Consider the following 14131-nt stretch of genomic DNA (forward strand, 5'->3'; position numbering starts at 1 on the left):
CAATCCCGGCTGACCACGCCCCTCCTGGCCTCCCCCCCCCCACTTCCAAGCCTGACCCCTGGCTCAGCTGCCCCCACCGCTGAGGGGAGGGGCTGGGGCCCCCCTGACTTCTGGGTCCCTTGCTGGGCTGGGATTCCTGTGTCTGGAGAGGAGGAGCTGGGCCCAGACTCCGGGACCTGGGTCACTGGCACCCTGAAGGGAGGTAGCTGGGATCCTGGAACTAGAGGGGCCTCAGATTTCTGGGTACCCGAAAAGGTGTGAGCCTGGAGTCAGGACTCCTGAGTCGTTAATGGAGCCAGGCATCTGGAAATGTGTTTTTGAGAGGATGGGTCCAGGTTTTCCAGGGAGGAGGGACTGACGCTGGATTCCTGGATTATGGCTGGGGCAAGGTCAGGTAGCCATGGTCACACATCTACCTCAGATCCAGGTGAGAATTGTATTCTAGACTCAAGATGACCCCCTGAGGAGGTAGACACGGTCCCTGGTCATATTTCGAGGAGCAAAATTACAGACCAGGTAGCAGGGATGGGCCGGGGAATTGGGACTGTGTGCCTGGGCCAGGAACTTGTGGCAAGAGACCCCACCCCGACGAGGTTCAGTCAATTCTACCTGGCCAGGATTTAAGTTTGTATATGAGCTTTTTTTTTTTTTTTTAAGATTTTTATTTATTTATTTGACAGAGAGAGAAAGCACAAGCAGGGGAACAACAGAGGGAGAGGGAGAAGCAGGCTCTCCGCTGAGAAGGGAGCCGATCTGGGGCTCCATCCCAGGACCCCGGGATCATGACCTGAGCCAAGGCAGGCACTCAACCGACTGAGCTCCCCAAGCTCCCCTGTGTACGAGCTTTTGTATGAGTTTGAAGTGGGTGAAATCCAGGTTTGGGGCCTTGTGCTTGACACCAGGAAGGAGTCTGAGTTTTCGGTTTCGAATCCACTCATCCAGTATTTATTGAGCACCTACTATGTGCCAGGCACCAAGGAAAAAAAGCAGCGAGCAAAGCCAAGTGCTTGCCTTCAGGGTGCTTACATTCTTGTTCTCCTTTGCAAACAATCTAGACTCTGCTGTGACCACTTGGGGCAAGTGACTTCATTCCCAAGCCTTAGTTTCTCATCTGAAAATGGAATGTGAAAAAACAATGCTCTCCCCCAACAGGAAGGAAGCAGACCGGATGTGACGGTGGGAGACTCTAGCCTGGGGCCTGCTGATTAAATCGGGGCGGGAAGCCGGTTTCACACCCCAAAAGTCATTGGGAGAGCGCTTAGTCGGCTGAAGCCGTGCACGCCTTTGATGGACAAGCTCGCTTATTTCGGGGCGTGTCGCGCTCGGAAATGCGCGGTGTAGTCACAAAACCCCTGGAAACTCCGCGAGAATTCCAACCTTACTTTCCCTTCCCCCCAGCCCTGACGCCTTGGTTTCGAAACCCCGCCTCCCCTCGTGACGTCATCACGTGCGGCCGCGTTGGACTATAAAGGACTCGCGGGCTGCGTCAGTTTCCAGCCTCGCTGTGTATTACAGACGCTTACGAGAAGAGCCCCGCATCCGTTCGCCGCTACAGTGCTTGCAGCAGCAGGTTTTATAACCTGAGTCCCCGAGCCCGGCACCGGAGGGCGAGATGAACGCGCTGGCCTCCCGAGCCGTCCAGATCTGCGATCGATGGTGGCAACCCGAGCCGGCGCTCCTGCCCCCGGGGTGACGCGCAGCCCCGAGTCGGTGAGTGAGGGGTCCGAACACCTGCGCCCCCAACATTTGGGGGCTGGGGATCAGACTCCTGGTCAGTGAGGAGGGAGTTTGCGCTTCTGGGTACCGAGACAGGAGGGTTGGAGGCCGGGACCCCTGGGTCCTGAGGAACGAGGGCCTGGGAGCCCGGACTCCTGTGTCTGGAGAGAGGTGGGGACCAGGACGCACTCCGGGGCTCGGACTTAGGAAGGAGAAGAAATCGGGAGCCTGGAGGCCTGAGCCTGGCGAGAGGAGGGTTCTGGAAGCCAGACTCATGGATCCCCAGTGGAACAGATGGAAGGAACCCTTCAGGGGTCGCAACTTTTGAGTCTCAGGGGCCGGAGGGTGATGAGGGCCTGATTTGTCGATCCTTGGGAGGATTTGAGAACCGGGGACTAGGATCTTGTCCGTAAGGGAAGCAAGTAGAGGATCTGTATTCTCCGTTCTGGGGACTGGGACTTCTGGGTCTGAGAGAAGAGGCTGGGGGCTCAGACTCCCGGGTATTGAGAGGAGAGAGGTGGGAACCACCCTGCCTCTGCTGGAGATGGGAGTGGCAGGGATCAGCAAAGAATGTGGGGCGGGGACTCTCTTGTTGCTATTTTGCCTTACTATTTCCGTTGCTATGACTCACAGTCATCCTTTGATGCTCTCCCCTACATGGCTTCTAAACTCTATTTCCTTTTGTTTATTCCCAGCTCAGACAGATGGCCCCAGGCCAAGTGCCCCATCAGTCTGCCCCCTGGAGGGATACCTCCCCCTTTTTCCTCCTGTCCCCACTAATGGGCCTCCTCAGCAGGGCCTGGGGCCACCTGAGGGGCCCAGGACCTCCAGAACCCTGGCTGTTGGAAGCGGTAACGGGAGCCGATCAGGGAGAAGCTGGCCTCGGGGGAGAAGCTAAGACATTTCCCGCCACCCGCCATGCCCTCTGGGGCAGGCACTTTCAAGGGGAGACTGGAGACAGTGGAGCAGCTGAGGAGGATGGAGAAGTGTTCTGGGAGGCCTGCCATGATCTAAAAGCCAACAGTTCTCTTCTTGAACCCTGGGAACTTTCAGATGATGATGGTGAAGAAGAGTATGGTGGGGAACAAGCAACCAGTGTCCCTAAAGAGCAGGGAAGTGAATTTATAGATGGCCAGCCTGCTCCCCTGTCCCCCAGCCTTCTGATAAGAACCCTGCAAGAACCTCCTGGAAAGGAGAAGTCTGCGGAAGGAGGAGCTGCTGAAGAGGTCACGTTCTTCTCTTTTCCTCCATCACGCTGGGAATGTTGTCCAGGGGTGGAGGAGTTCGAGAAGGAAGGAGAAGCTATAAACAGAGGAGCTGTCGGAACACTTACTGCCCCTTTATCTCCAGGGTCCAAGCCCAGAGCTTGGGTGTACTATGCTGGGGAGGAAGACGATCAAGCCACAGAGGAAAAAAGAACAGAGGATAAAGAAGTCACAAAGAGCTCCATTTCCTGCTCATCTTCAGGCTTTCACCCCAGGGCCTGGGAGTGTTGTTCAGGAGAGGAATCTGAGGAGGAGGAAGATGAATTCACTGATTCAGGAGCAGCTAAGGAGGAGGGAGAAGCCGAGGGTCCCTCCTCCGTCCCATCCGCAAGTGCCCTCGTGAGAGCCTGGATGTATCGACCAGGAGAGGACACCGAGGAAGAAGATGAAGACAGTGACTCAGGAGCAGCTGAGGAGGAGGGAGAAGCTGAGGGTCCCTCTTCCGTCCCATCCACCAGTGCCCTCGTGAGGGCCTGGGTGTATCGACCAGGAGAGGACACCGAGGAAGAAGATGAGGATAGTGACTCAGGAGCAGCTGAGGAGGAGGGAGAAGCTGAGGGTCCCTCTTCCGTCCCATCCACCAGTGCTCTCGTGAGGGCCTGGGTGTATCGACCAGGAGAGGACACCGAGGAAGAAGATGAGGATAGTGACTCAGGAGCAGCTGAGGAGGAGGGAGAAGCTGAGGGTCCCTCTTCCGTCCCATCCACCAGTGCCCTTGTGAGGGCCTGGGTGTATCGACCAGGAGAGGACACCGAGGAAGAAGATGAGGATAGTGACTCAGGAGCAGCTGAGGAGGAGGGAGAAGCTGAGGGTCCCTCTTCTGTCCCATCCACCAGCGCTCTAGTGAGGGCCTGGGTGTATCGACCAGGAGAGGACACCGAGGAAGAAGATGAAGATAGTGATTCAGGAGGAGCTGAGGAGGAGGGAGAAGCTGAGGCCACAGATACCTTCTCAAGGGCCTGGATATATAGGCCAGGAGAGGACACAGAGCAGGAAGATGATTCAGAAGCAGCTCACCCTGAGCCAATTCCCTCCCTTCAGGCTCAGAGCGCCCTCCACAGAGGCTGGACATATCGGCCTGGAGGGGGCACAGAGGGAGGGGAAGTTGCTGAGGAGTGGGGAGAAGCTGAGCCCCGCCCCTTCCGAGTGACCATCTATTTACCTGGAGAGAAGCCACCACCTCCCTGGGCTCGTCCTCGGCTGCCCCTCCGACTGCAGAGGAGACTCAAGCCCAGAGAAACCCCGACCTGGCATCCAGACCCTGAGACTCCCCTAAAGCCCCAAAAGGTGGGTACTGAGGGCTCAATTTCTCGAGTCTTAGGGAGGAGCTGGAACTCCTGGGCCTGGGGGCGGGGGTAGAAGGGCTGGACACCCCAACTTCTGGGTCCCCCGTGTGTTGCAGAGGATTGCATGTGAACTCCATTGGGAGGGCTGTGTTCACTGTAATGCAATCCTTTGCAAGAGGCTGGGGCCCCCGGGGGAGTGGGGAGCAGCTGTGGCTCAGGTCAGCACCGGGAACCAGCCTCCACCTGCAGTGAGTCACGTGGAGAATCCCGTGAATCCGTGACTAGCAGGTGACTCAGAAAGCAAGCATTTTTGCATAACTCATTTTTGTTTTGGTGTTTTCTCTCTCTCCCCCTCCGCCCTCCCCCCTGTGGACACGTGTGTCTTGCGTCTGCGCTGCTCTGTCTCCAGGTACGCTTCTCTGAGAAGGTCTCTGTCCACCTCCTGGTTGTCTGGGCAGGACCAGCCCAGGCCGCCCGCCGGGGACCCTGGGAGCAGCTTGCCCGGGATCGCAGTCGCTTCGCCCGGCGGATTGCCCAGGCACAGGAGCTGCTGGGCCCCTGTCTCACCCCTGCCGCCCGGGCCAGGGCTTGGGCCCTCTGTGGGAACCCTCCCTCTCCTCTGGCCACCACACCTGCTCCTCCCCAGGTCTCACCATTGTCCTCCATCCAGGCTACACCCTTGATGTTGGGACATGTTGGAGCATTTCCCTCCACTCCTCCTGTGTCCCCCTCTCCTTGCCTGGACCTCAGTGGGAGGCGTGGCTAAGATCATGGAGTTTCCTGTTTCTATTAACTATTTATTTTTTGTGTGTTGTTTTATATAAGAAATAAAACCTGATTTGTAGCAAGCAGAGTCATTGTCCGTGAGTGTATCTGAACTGACAATAATCCACTACCCCTGGGGTAAAGGCGAGTACCTCAATAGAGGACAAACTATATTTCCCATCATCCCTCAAATTTGCCTCTTCTTGTCCTGAGCTGCTTTTGAACTAAGGGCTGGTGGGTCTTGTAGTTTTCTTTGGTATCAGCCTACGTTTTATTAAACTTGGGACAATTATCTCCCCTGGGGGGCTGGGAGCTAGATTCACTGATCTCAAAAAAGGGTTCAATTCCAGTTTTCTGTGCCTCCCTGGACTATACTCATCCTCCTACTGTCCTTTCAATGGTGAGTTGCCCAAGGCTTTTGGTGGTCCGATTTCACCTTTTTAAGCCCTGTTCCATAGACTGTTACCTTACTTATAAAATGGGACTAACAATACTACAAATCTTACAGGATTGTAAGGCCCCAAAGGTGTTCATATTTATTTATTTGCATTTTTAATTTTTTTAAGATTTTGTTTTTAAGTAATCCCTACGCCCAACGTGGGGCTTGAACTCACAACCCTGAGATCAAGATGCCACCATCCACCGACTGAGCCAGCCAGGCATCCCAAGTCCAAATTTAAAACAATGCTTGCCAAATATTGAATGTTAGTTAGCATAGCTAGTATTGTAATTATTCGCACTCTCACCCACGCATGTCTTGAATTAACCATCGAGGTTTACATCTCCAACTCAGAAGTCTTTTCTGACCCCATAATATCTGTCCAGCAGCTTAAAGAAGAGTGGCTCAGATATCCTGACCCCTGTCGAGCCTCTGACCCTGCCCCTCTCCAGCGGTTCCCCAGGCTCCTGCCACACTATCCTCCTTTCATTTCCCAAAAGGATCAAGCCGCTTTTCACTTTAAGACGGTTGTATGATGGGGTGCCTGGGTGGCTTAGTTGGGGTCCTGGGATGCCTTAGGGTCCTGGGATCCAGCCCCAGCATCAGGCTCCCTGCTCAGCGGGAAGGCTGCTTCTCCCTCTCCCACATCCCGTTTGTGTTCCCTCTCTCTCTCTGTCAAATAAATAAAATCTTAAAAAAAAAAAAAAAAAGACGTTTGTATGAGCTGTGCCTACTGCCTGATGTTCCCGCCCCTGACCCTCTGGCCCTAGTTTCTCATGATTCTTCAGATGTAGTGTGAAAAGCACTTTTTTAGAGAGACCTTGATCTGACCCAGCTAAACTGTGCCTCCGTGTGCTTTTTCCTTCGTAGCAGAGGAGCATTTTGATTTCTTTGCTGTTTAAGACCCATCTCCCATGACTGAGTCCCGAGAAAGCAGGTGCTGCTTAAAACCCTACTTCCTGGAGCACAGGCCTGGGCACCCAGGCCGACTATGATGTGTTGGTTATGAGTAAGGTGGTGCAAAAGAAGGCATGCGGGGGGCCCTTTCTCCAAATGAGCAGGCACAGAAGCTGGTGAGGGCATGGTATTTCATTGGATTACTCACATGCCAGCTTGCCATCGAAACTGGACAAGCAGATGGCAAAGGCTTGGAACGGGCAAAGCGGGAAGCGGAAATCCATGGTGAACCTGTCCGAGGACACGCGGCCGAACTGGAGCACCAGGTAGTCCGCTGAGGAGGAAGTCAGGAACTAAGTGAGCCTAGCCCCACTCCTCAACTCGCTTCCGCGGGCCTCTCACCTTCGAGAACTACCGCTTCTCAGGGGCTGTGCGGCGCTCTCACTAAGCCCAGAAACCCTGAGGGCCGTTTAAACTACAATTCCCAATAGGCTTTGCAACAGCGTGGAATCGGCCCTGCCTAGAAAAACGCTCAAGTGCTGATGGGAGAAGTAGTTCTCATCCGCTCATGCCCCCCTCCCCCCGCCCCCGGCCCAGGTAAACCGGTTCCTAGGAGCTCACGGTTATCCGGATGCACGATCTGGAAGTTCTTGACCGAGGCCGCAGTGACTCGACCATGAAAATTGAGTACGTAGGCGCGGCTCTCGTCCTTCCACGACGGGGTTTTGTTTCGCAGCAGGACCAGACCCTGGCTGGCCCCCCGCTGGAGGCGACTCAGTAGCGACTCCTTCTCCTAGAAGATAGAGGAGGGGGCGTGGTTAACCTACAACCAATGAACTTTTTTTCTCCGGACGCAAAATTTTGCGTCCCTAATCTCTCCTCCTTGAGAAACATAAAAGTCTCACAAAGTCCTTCTGGCTTCACATATGACCAACTGCAAGCCATGGGTCCCCTTCTCCCTTAGGACCTAGGGTAGTTCCCCCAGACCTTCCTCCCGGACTGACCCAGAGATTCTGAACTTTAGCCAACTCACGTTTTGAGGCTGGACGCTGATTCTCTGGTTCTGGGCATCGATTCCTGGAATGACCACAGTCATTTTCCGGGGCCCTCGCAATCCCAAGATGTTGGTCTCCTGGGGGTATTATGCTCCAGTTGGCCTGGCTCTTTCTCCCTCCCCACCGTCCTGCTTCATTCTCTCTTGTCTCCCAGACACTCACATAACATACAGCCGCCAGCTCCTGTCTGATCCGAGCGGTCTCCGGGAAGAAATTCCTCCTTTCAGGATTCACTCCACTGTCAAAGATGGTGTACTTGGTGCCCAAGACATTGGATCTGCTCCAGGTGGGGAGTGGTCAGAGTAAAAATAATTACTGTTTTGCTGTATACTAAGCGCTTTCCCAGGTCATGTCATCAACTCTTCTCATTAACCCTCTAGTTGGGACTTAAGTTTTGTTCTCCATGCATCTACAGTCCCAGGCCCCTCTGTTTCTTTGATGAGCCATGACTTTTAGTCCCCTGCCTTTTAGGAAACTTCTCCCCCCCCCCCCAAAGATGCAAGAATGTGTACATCACAGCCCTCTCCCAGGGGAACTTAGGAGTCCCACCCCCTTACCTCTCAAGAAGTCAAATGTCTTAAATGTCAACCTCTGCTCCAAAGCCCTTAGTTCTCTGATTCCCACCCACCCTGGGGCTACCACCTGAAGATATACACATCCCATCGATCCATAAGACAAAAGGTCCTCGAGCAGGTGGAACTTGTGCTCTGTGGCCTGCTTGTCCCCTTCTCCCCCCACCCCTCCCGGCGTCCCCGAGGCCTCCTGCCACCCGCTTCTCATGTATGAGGGATCTGCCCACCTGACTTTGCCCACAAAGTGGTCCCCATCCCGAGATAGGTCTGTGGGGTCCAGGGAAATGAGGTAATTCGAGGTTTTGCTCCTTTTTCTCTTGCGCCCAGCCAGGAGGAAGTGCTGTGGGTAGGAAGAACGGCCCATCAGAATCAGTTTCTGGTATCTGGCTAGGGTTAGGGGTCCAAGACAAGGAAACACCGTTTCCCCACGGCTGAGGAGAGGGTGATGGAGCAAAAAGCACCCTGAGCCTTGCTGGGAGGTGCGGGTTCTCACTGAAGGAAGTCATCAGCTGGGTCCTGAACGGGAGCTTCACATCTTAATATCTTCCCCCACTCCTTCCGCCATTGGGTCCCGGGTCAGAGGGGACCCAGCCAGGCTGTGGCAGACTGGGTGGCTTTGGAGAATAGGGAAGAGCCTCATTTGGAACATTGCAGCGGGACTTTGGCAGGCATTTCATCCGGGAAAAGCAGGTCTGGCACTACTGAATAGGGGAAAAGCCTCTTTTTGGGAGAGTGCCTTGAAGAGAGGCCTCCACACCGAGGGGGGAACTGACCAGCTTGAGACCTGCATGGTTTGGCTCTAGAAGACACAATCCACGAGGGGAGGGGCTTGGTTTCTGAGGGGCGGGGCTTATCCGAGGATTGGGTAGGGGCCTGATAAGATTAGAAGGCGCAGTGAGAGGCCGAATTTGGACAAACACTATGGGGCCAACACCTCGAGAGGGTGTGTAAGGGGTGAGGTTTTGGACCCTGAGACAGCGTGGCCTGACTTTGAGAAAGATGCGCCCATCTCAAGAGTGGACGAAACTTAGTTACAGGCTTGGTTAGGGCCTTTTCTACTGCGAAAGCAGCGTAGTTCCGTGAAGGGCAGGGTTTGGAGTTGGGGTTCATAAGTCCTAGCTCAATGTCATCATTGAGCAAGACCTGGATTCGTGAAAGTCTTGACCTCGCTCAGAAAGGGGAGGGACTTGCCCCTGGGAGTTGTAACTTGCTCAAGAGGCCGCCAGACCGCACCTTCCGCCCGTCGGCCGCCTCCAGGTAGAGATAGTAGAAAGGGAACATGCCCTTGTCTACCCCGCACTTGTCGCGGCTGATGCGGCACTGCACCGTGTGGCCGCTCTGCGCCGGCCGCATCACGTAAGCTTCCATGTCCTCCCCCAGCCGAAGGCTTGGCGAGCTGAGCGAGCTCCCCACATGGCTGTGGCCCGCACCGACCTCTCCTTCCGGGGTCTTAGACACCTTCTTTTGGGCTGCCGGTGGGGAGTTCTTCACTGTAGACTCCGACTCCTCTTTCTTTTCTTCCGGGTCTTCGCCCTAGCCGACGCGCCAAATTCAAATTAAGGGATGTTGAGACCCGCCCCTACCACAGGCTTACCAACTACTGATTGGCCATCCCAGCTCTCAACCATGTTTTCTGCCTATTGGTCAAACGTCCCAGCCACGCGCTGATTGGCCAGTACCTTCAAGGAGCCCACCCAGCCAAGCCCTTATCATCTGTTCATTGGTCACCACTAGTAGCTTCCCTCTGAAGCCACGCCCACTCCATCTACAGATTGGAGAACCTCTTTGAAAGCACTGTCCATTCGGCTAAAATCAGTGTTATTTCCGTCTAGATAACATAATACGGCCCAGATCTACCCAACCGAAACTATTTATCTTTCTTTCATCAATACCTTCGTGAGTGCCAACTGGCCCTTCCTCATCACTGTTTCACCCTCTCCAAAGTTCGCTGCCTTTCGGTGGGCTGGATTTTAATGTATGTGCTTACATTGATTTAAATCCTCTAGATGGACTTCATAAATGGTACACACACACACACACACACACACACACACACACACACACACACATCTTCTAGCCCAATCATAACAGGTTCCACCCACCAGTGAAAGGGCCTCTGATTGGGCTGTAGAATTTTAGACCCACTCTTTCTAGAGTCAAAGGCCTGCTCCTATATCCTGATTGGCTGTGCCACCTCCCACCTTGTTGGACGCTAAGACTCCACGTCCCAGGTCATCATCCATGCCAGGTTTTGGTTCTGGACTGGGTGCCTCATATTCATCTCCAACATCCTGGGATTCACTCTGTTCCTCCGCAAGAGCCCCTAAGGGGTGGAAAAAGCCAAGACTGACTCAGGACACCTGGGTCCCAGGAGCTTGGGACCAGGTCACCAGTGCTCTCTGGAAAAGGCCAGATATCCTGGGTTTCTGGCCTCTTCTTATTACTCATCACACTCATTTGCCAGATCCTCCTCCTCCCTCATGGGCACAGGTGTCTACACTGGCTGAGAAGTCTCTGACTGCCGCGTCCAAGAACAGGGTGGGGTTAAAGTCCTCCCTTTATCTTTTCCCAAAGAATGCATCAGAGAGATTGGGAACTAAAATGGAAGGGAGGAATGGGGCTCGGGGTGATAATTAAGAGTCCTGTTATTGAATCGTTGGTCATGTCATGAGAATAGAAGGAATTGTCATACAATATTAAGAAATAACAAGCAACGATGCTACGACATATATGAACATTAAAAACATGCTAAGCGAAAGAAGCCAATCACTAAAGATCAGATACTGTATTATTCTATTTAAATGAAATGTCCAAACTGAGGGCTGCTGGAGGGAAGGGGAGTGGGGGGATGGGGTAATTGGGTGATGGGCATTAAGGAGGGCACGAGCAGTGGGTGTTATATGCAACTGATGAATTACTGAACTCTACACTGAAACTAATGATGTACTGTACTGTATATTGGCTAATTGAACTTAAATTTTAAAAAATAATAAATGAAATGTCCAGAATAGGCAAAGAGACAGTACATAGTGGTTGTCTAGGGCTGGGGGAAATGAGGTGTGTGTTGGCGTGGGGACGGGGGGAGTCGAGGGGTTACTGCTAAAAGGTACAGGGTTTCCTTTGGGATAATGATAATGTTCTAAAATTGGCTGTGGTGATGGTTGCTCATCTCTGTAAATATACTAAAAACCATGGAATTGTAAACTTTAAATGAGTGAATTGTATGGTATGTGAAATATATTTCAATAAAGCTATTACAAAAAAGGGGGAAGGATTTGCCACATAGACCAGGGGACCGGATTTCACCCAATGTCCCCAAAATTACCAGGTGGTTGGTGGGCTGGCCAACCCCTGCGTCGAGTCCCTGGAGGCTCTTTATAAGGAGGTGGAGAAGCGGGAACGTCCTCCACGGAGACTTCCTCCAACTCTGGATCAGAACTGTCTGGTAGCCAGGATAAGGGAGAGGGACTAGAGACTGGGATTTTGGGGGGTGGGGAGGCGACGAAGGGGCCTGGAGATTCAGATTCCTGAGTGTTGGAGAAAGAGTAGCTTCAGGATCTGGAGTCCTTGGTGTGAGGGATGACAGAGCCCATGGGGGCCTGGACTCCTGGGTTCTTTGGAGAGCAAGGATTGAGGTTCCAGACTCCTGGATCTGGTGGGAGTGTAGTTCTAGGATATAGGCGGGCCAAGGACTCAAGATTACCTCCTCCTGTCGGGGATGCCAGTGGGCCACGCTCACCGCTGCCATCTCCACTGCAGCTCACGATGCCCAGGGCACTGTGGGCACCAGAGCACAGATGTGCCTCTGGCACGTTCTCCTGGAGGAAAAGGTTCCCAAGGCCTGGGAGAGGGTGCAGCGAGGCCCATTAACACGAGGTACAAATTCCAGTCCTCTGCGAAGATTCGCTCCCTCACTGACTCCCAAACACCGTCCCCGAGTGACTGCCCAAACCCCGGAGACCCATTCAGAACACAAACTCCATCCTATGGCTCAAGCAAGCACAGCCCTGCGGCTAAATTGTTGCAGCTCCGTGCCTACACAGTCCCACACACGGCTCTCGGTCTCTCCAGGACCGGTCTCGAAAATATCCAGGCCCCGCCCCCTGGACTTTGTTAATTCCAGACCTCATCTTCTCAGGAATTGAGTCCCTGCTTTTTCCAGGGCCGCCCCCCGACCCCCCAGGCTCCGCCCCAGAGCTCTAGGAAGCCCAATCACGGCATTCTCTCGCGCTCCACCCTCAAGTTGGACCAGGCTCCGCCCCCAGGCTCTCCCTGCTCCGCCCCTGAGCTCACCCAGGTCCCGCTCCCGGGTCCCCAAGGGCTCTGCACTGGGCTCTTCTGGGCTCCGCTCGGCCCCTTCCCTCTGGGTACTTGGGGGCCGCGTCCCAAACTTCCGCAGACCCCTCCCTCTAAGGCCTAGGCTCCTGCCCGACACTAGAACTTTTCCTCACCAATGTCACCCGCGAGGCGCTCCTCCCGCCGCCAGGGTCGCCGGGGACGCAGGGAAGCGTCGGGATTGGCTTGAACCATGAGGGGCTCTTGGCGCTTCCGCCGCTGCTTCTTCTCAAATAGCCGCCGCTGCGGGTGTGGAAAAGGGGGGGTGTGGGGGCCAGGAACCGGACGGGAAGACAGGGGTGAAGGAGGGCCTGGGGTAAGGGGAGGCATGCACGGGAGGGAGTCCGGGAGTCCAGGCTCTCAGTCCCTCAGCTCCTCCCTCCTCGGATCCAGAGTCCTGGCACCCCGTCCCCTCCTCCCCCAGGACCTAGCAGTCCTGCCCTCCAGAACCCTTGTTCCTTAGAAACTTTGCATTCTCATCACCAAGGTTTCCTTCTTTAGGGTCCCCAATTCCTATTTTCCCATTTCCCAATCGCAGGCTCGAAGCTAGGAGAGAGCCAACGAGGGCCAGGAGTCCCAGAGCAAGTCCTGGGGGTAGTGCTGCTGGAAGCTCCGGAAGACTGAAGGGGAGGGGGGCAGGACTCCCTGGCATAGTACCTGCTGTTCCAGCTTCTGCAGCCTCATGGTGGTGAGCTCATCCCCCAGCGCCCTGAGAGAGGTGCGGGCTCATGGTGACAGCAAGCAGGGCACCCGGGCTGACCAAGAGCCCCTCCTTCCCTTCCTTCCTCCTGCCCAACTTAGGGTTCTGAGCACTTGTAAGGTCACAGAAGGAGCAGAACCTGAGCCTGGCCACCAGTTCTAAAGCTCTTCTTCCCCAGCGTTGGCCTGTCTAGAATCCAGCAGTCAGAGATCCCAGGTCCCTCCTGTCTCAGGATTCAGGAGTCCAGGCCCCCAGCCCCTCCTCTTGCAGACCCATGAGTCCTCATGTGTAGCTCCCTCCCTTCAGGACCCTGAAGTCCAGGCCCCCAGCTCCTTACCTCTAGGCTGGTGGTGCTAAATTTGCAAACATGGTCATAAAGCCAGAGTGGAGTGAGTGTGGGCATAATCAAACTTTTAAGTTCCTCCTGCACCCCCATTTCCACCCCTGCCCGTCGTGTTTCCCCACTCACTCTTTCTTCCATGTGTCATTCTCCTGAGACATTCTGGAGAAGCAAGAATGAGGAGTCAGGACACAGACCCAACATCTCAGTGGACTCTGCCATCCAACACCCGATCTTAAGCTTTAAAATTCTCTCCTGGACCCAGGCAGCCCAAATTCCAGCATCTACTTCGTCAGGGACCCAGCAGCCTGTTTCTAGCTTTCATGACTTTGAGGGGCCCAGGAATCCAGTTCCCTCTCCCCCAAATAGCTAACTGTCCTGTACACAGGCACGGGAACTTAGGACTCTGGGCCCCAAACACTCGCCCCTCACTAACCCCAGATCTCCAGCACCCACCTGCCTGGGATCCTGGCAACTCCTCTCCTCGTGCCCGCAGAGGCTTTTCACATTCACACCTCAGTACCTTGCCTCTCTGGGCAATTTCTAAACATACCTAACCCTCTCTTTGGCTGGGGACCTAATCTCTGGGTCTCTGAGAAATAAGCAGGCAAAGAAAGAGGGCTGGGGGGGGGGGATTCCCACTGGGACCTGCCCTAATCCCCTCCCTCCTGGCCCCTCACACTCCACTTCCAACAAAGCAATGACCCTTGGCCTCTACAGCAGCCAGGCAACACTGCTCCAGGGTTCTGAACTGGAAGGAC

At 54.6% G+C, this 14131-nt stretch overlaps 2 protein-coding genes across 3 annotated transcripts; one reads left to right on the forward strand and one right to left on the reverse strand.

Annotated features, from left to right (window-relative positions):
* Window positions 1–1479: 1479 nt before the first annotated feature.
* On the forward strand, window positions 1480–5120 carry PPP1R15A (protein phosphatase 1 regulatory subunit 15A). The gene is made up of 3 exons (XM_045772256.2): window positions 1480–1710; window positions 2412–4268; window positions 4677–5120. The coding sequence occupies exons 1-3, from the start codon at window positions 1654–1656 to the stop codon at window positions 5031–5033; spliced, it is 2271 nt and encodes a 756-aa protein (XP_045628212.2). The 5' UTR covers window positions 1480–1653; the 3' UTR covers window positions 5034–5120.
* A 1422-nt stretch (window positions 5121–6542) lies between these two features.
* Window positions 6543–13121, reverse strand: TULP2 (TUB like protein 2). Of its 2 annotated transcripts, none has more exons than XM_045772168.2 (9): window positions 12447–13121; window positions 11699–11836; window positions 10197–10318; window positions 9430–9528; window positions 8223–8335; window positions 7586–7700; window positions 7402–7500; window positions 6990–7161; window positions 6543–6702 (listed from the first exon to the last, which is right to left on the reverse strand). In XM_045772168.2, the coding sequence occupies exons 1-9, from the start codon at window positions 12658–12660 to the stop codon at window positions 6569–6571; spliced, it is 1206 nt and encodes a 401-aa protein (XP_045628124.1). In that variant the 5' UTR covers window positions 12661–13121; the 3' UTR covers window positions 6543–6568. The 2 variants fall into 2 exon arrangements, with proteins under 2 accessions (XP_045628124.1, XP_045628123.1); XM_045772167.2 differs by having other exon boundaries at window positions 9229–9528; window positions 12447–13120.
* Window positions 13122–14131: the final 1010 nt, after the last annotated feature.

This window comes from Ursus americanus, chromosome 21, assembly GCF_024610735.1.
Source record: "Ursus americanus isolate L20-20 chromosome 21, mUrsAme1.1.p, whole genome shotgun sequence".
NCBI classification, from domain to species: domain Eukaryota; kingdom Metazoa; phylum Chordata; class Mammalia; order Carnivora; family Ursidae; genus Ursus; species Ursus americanus.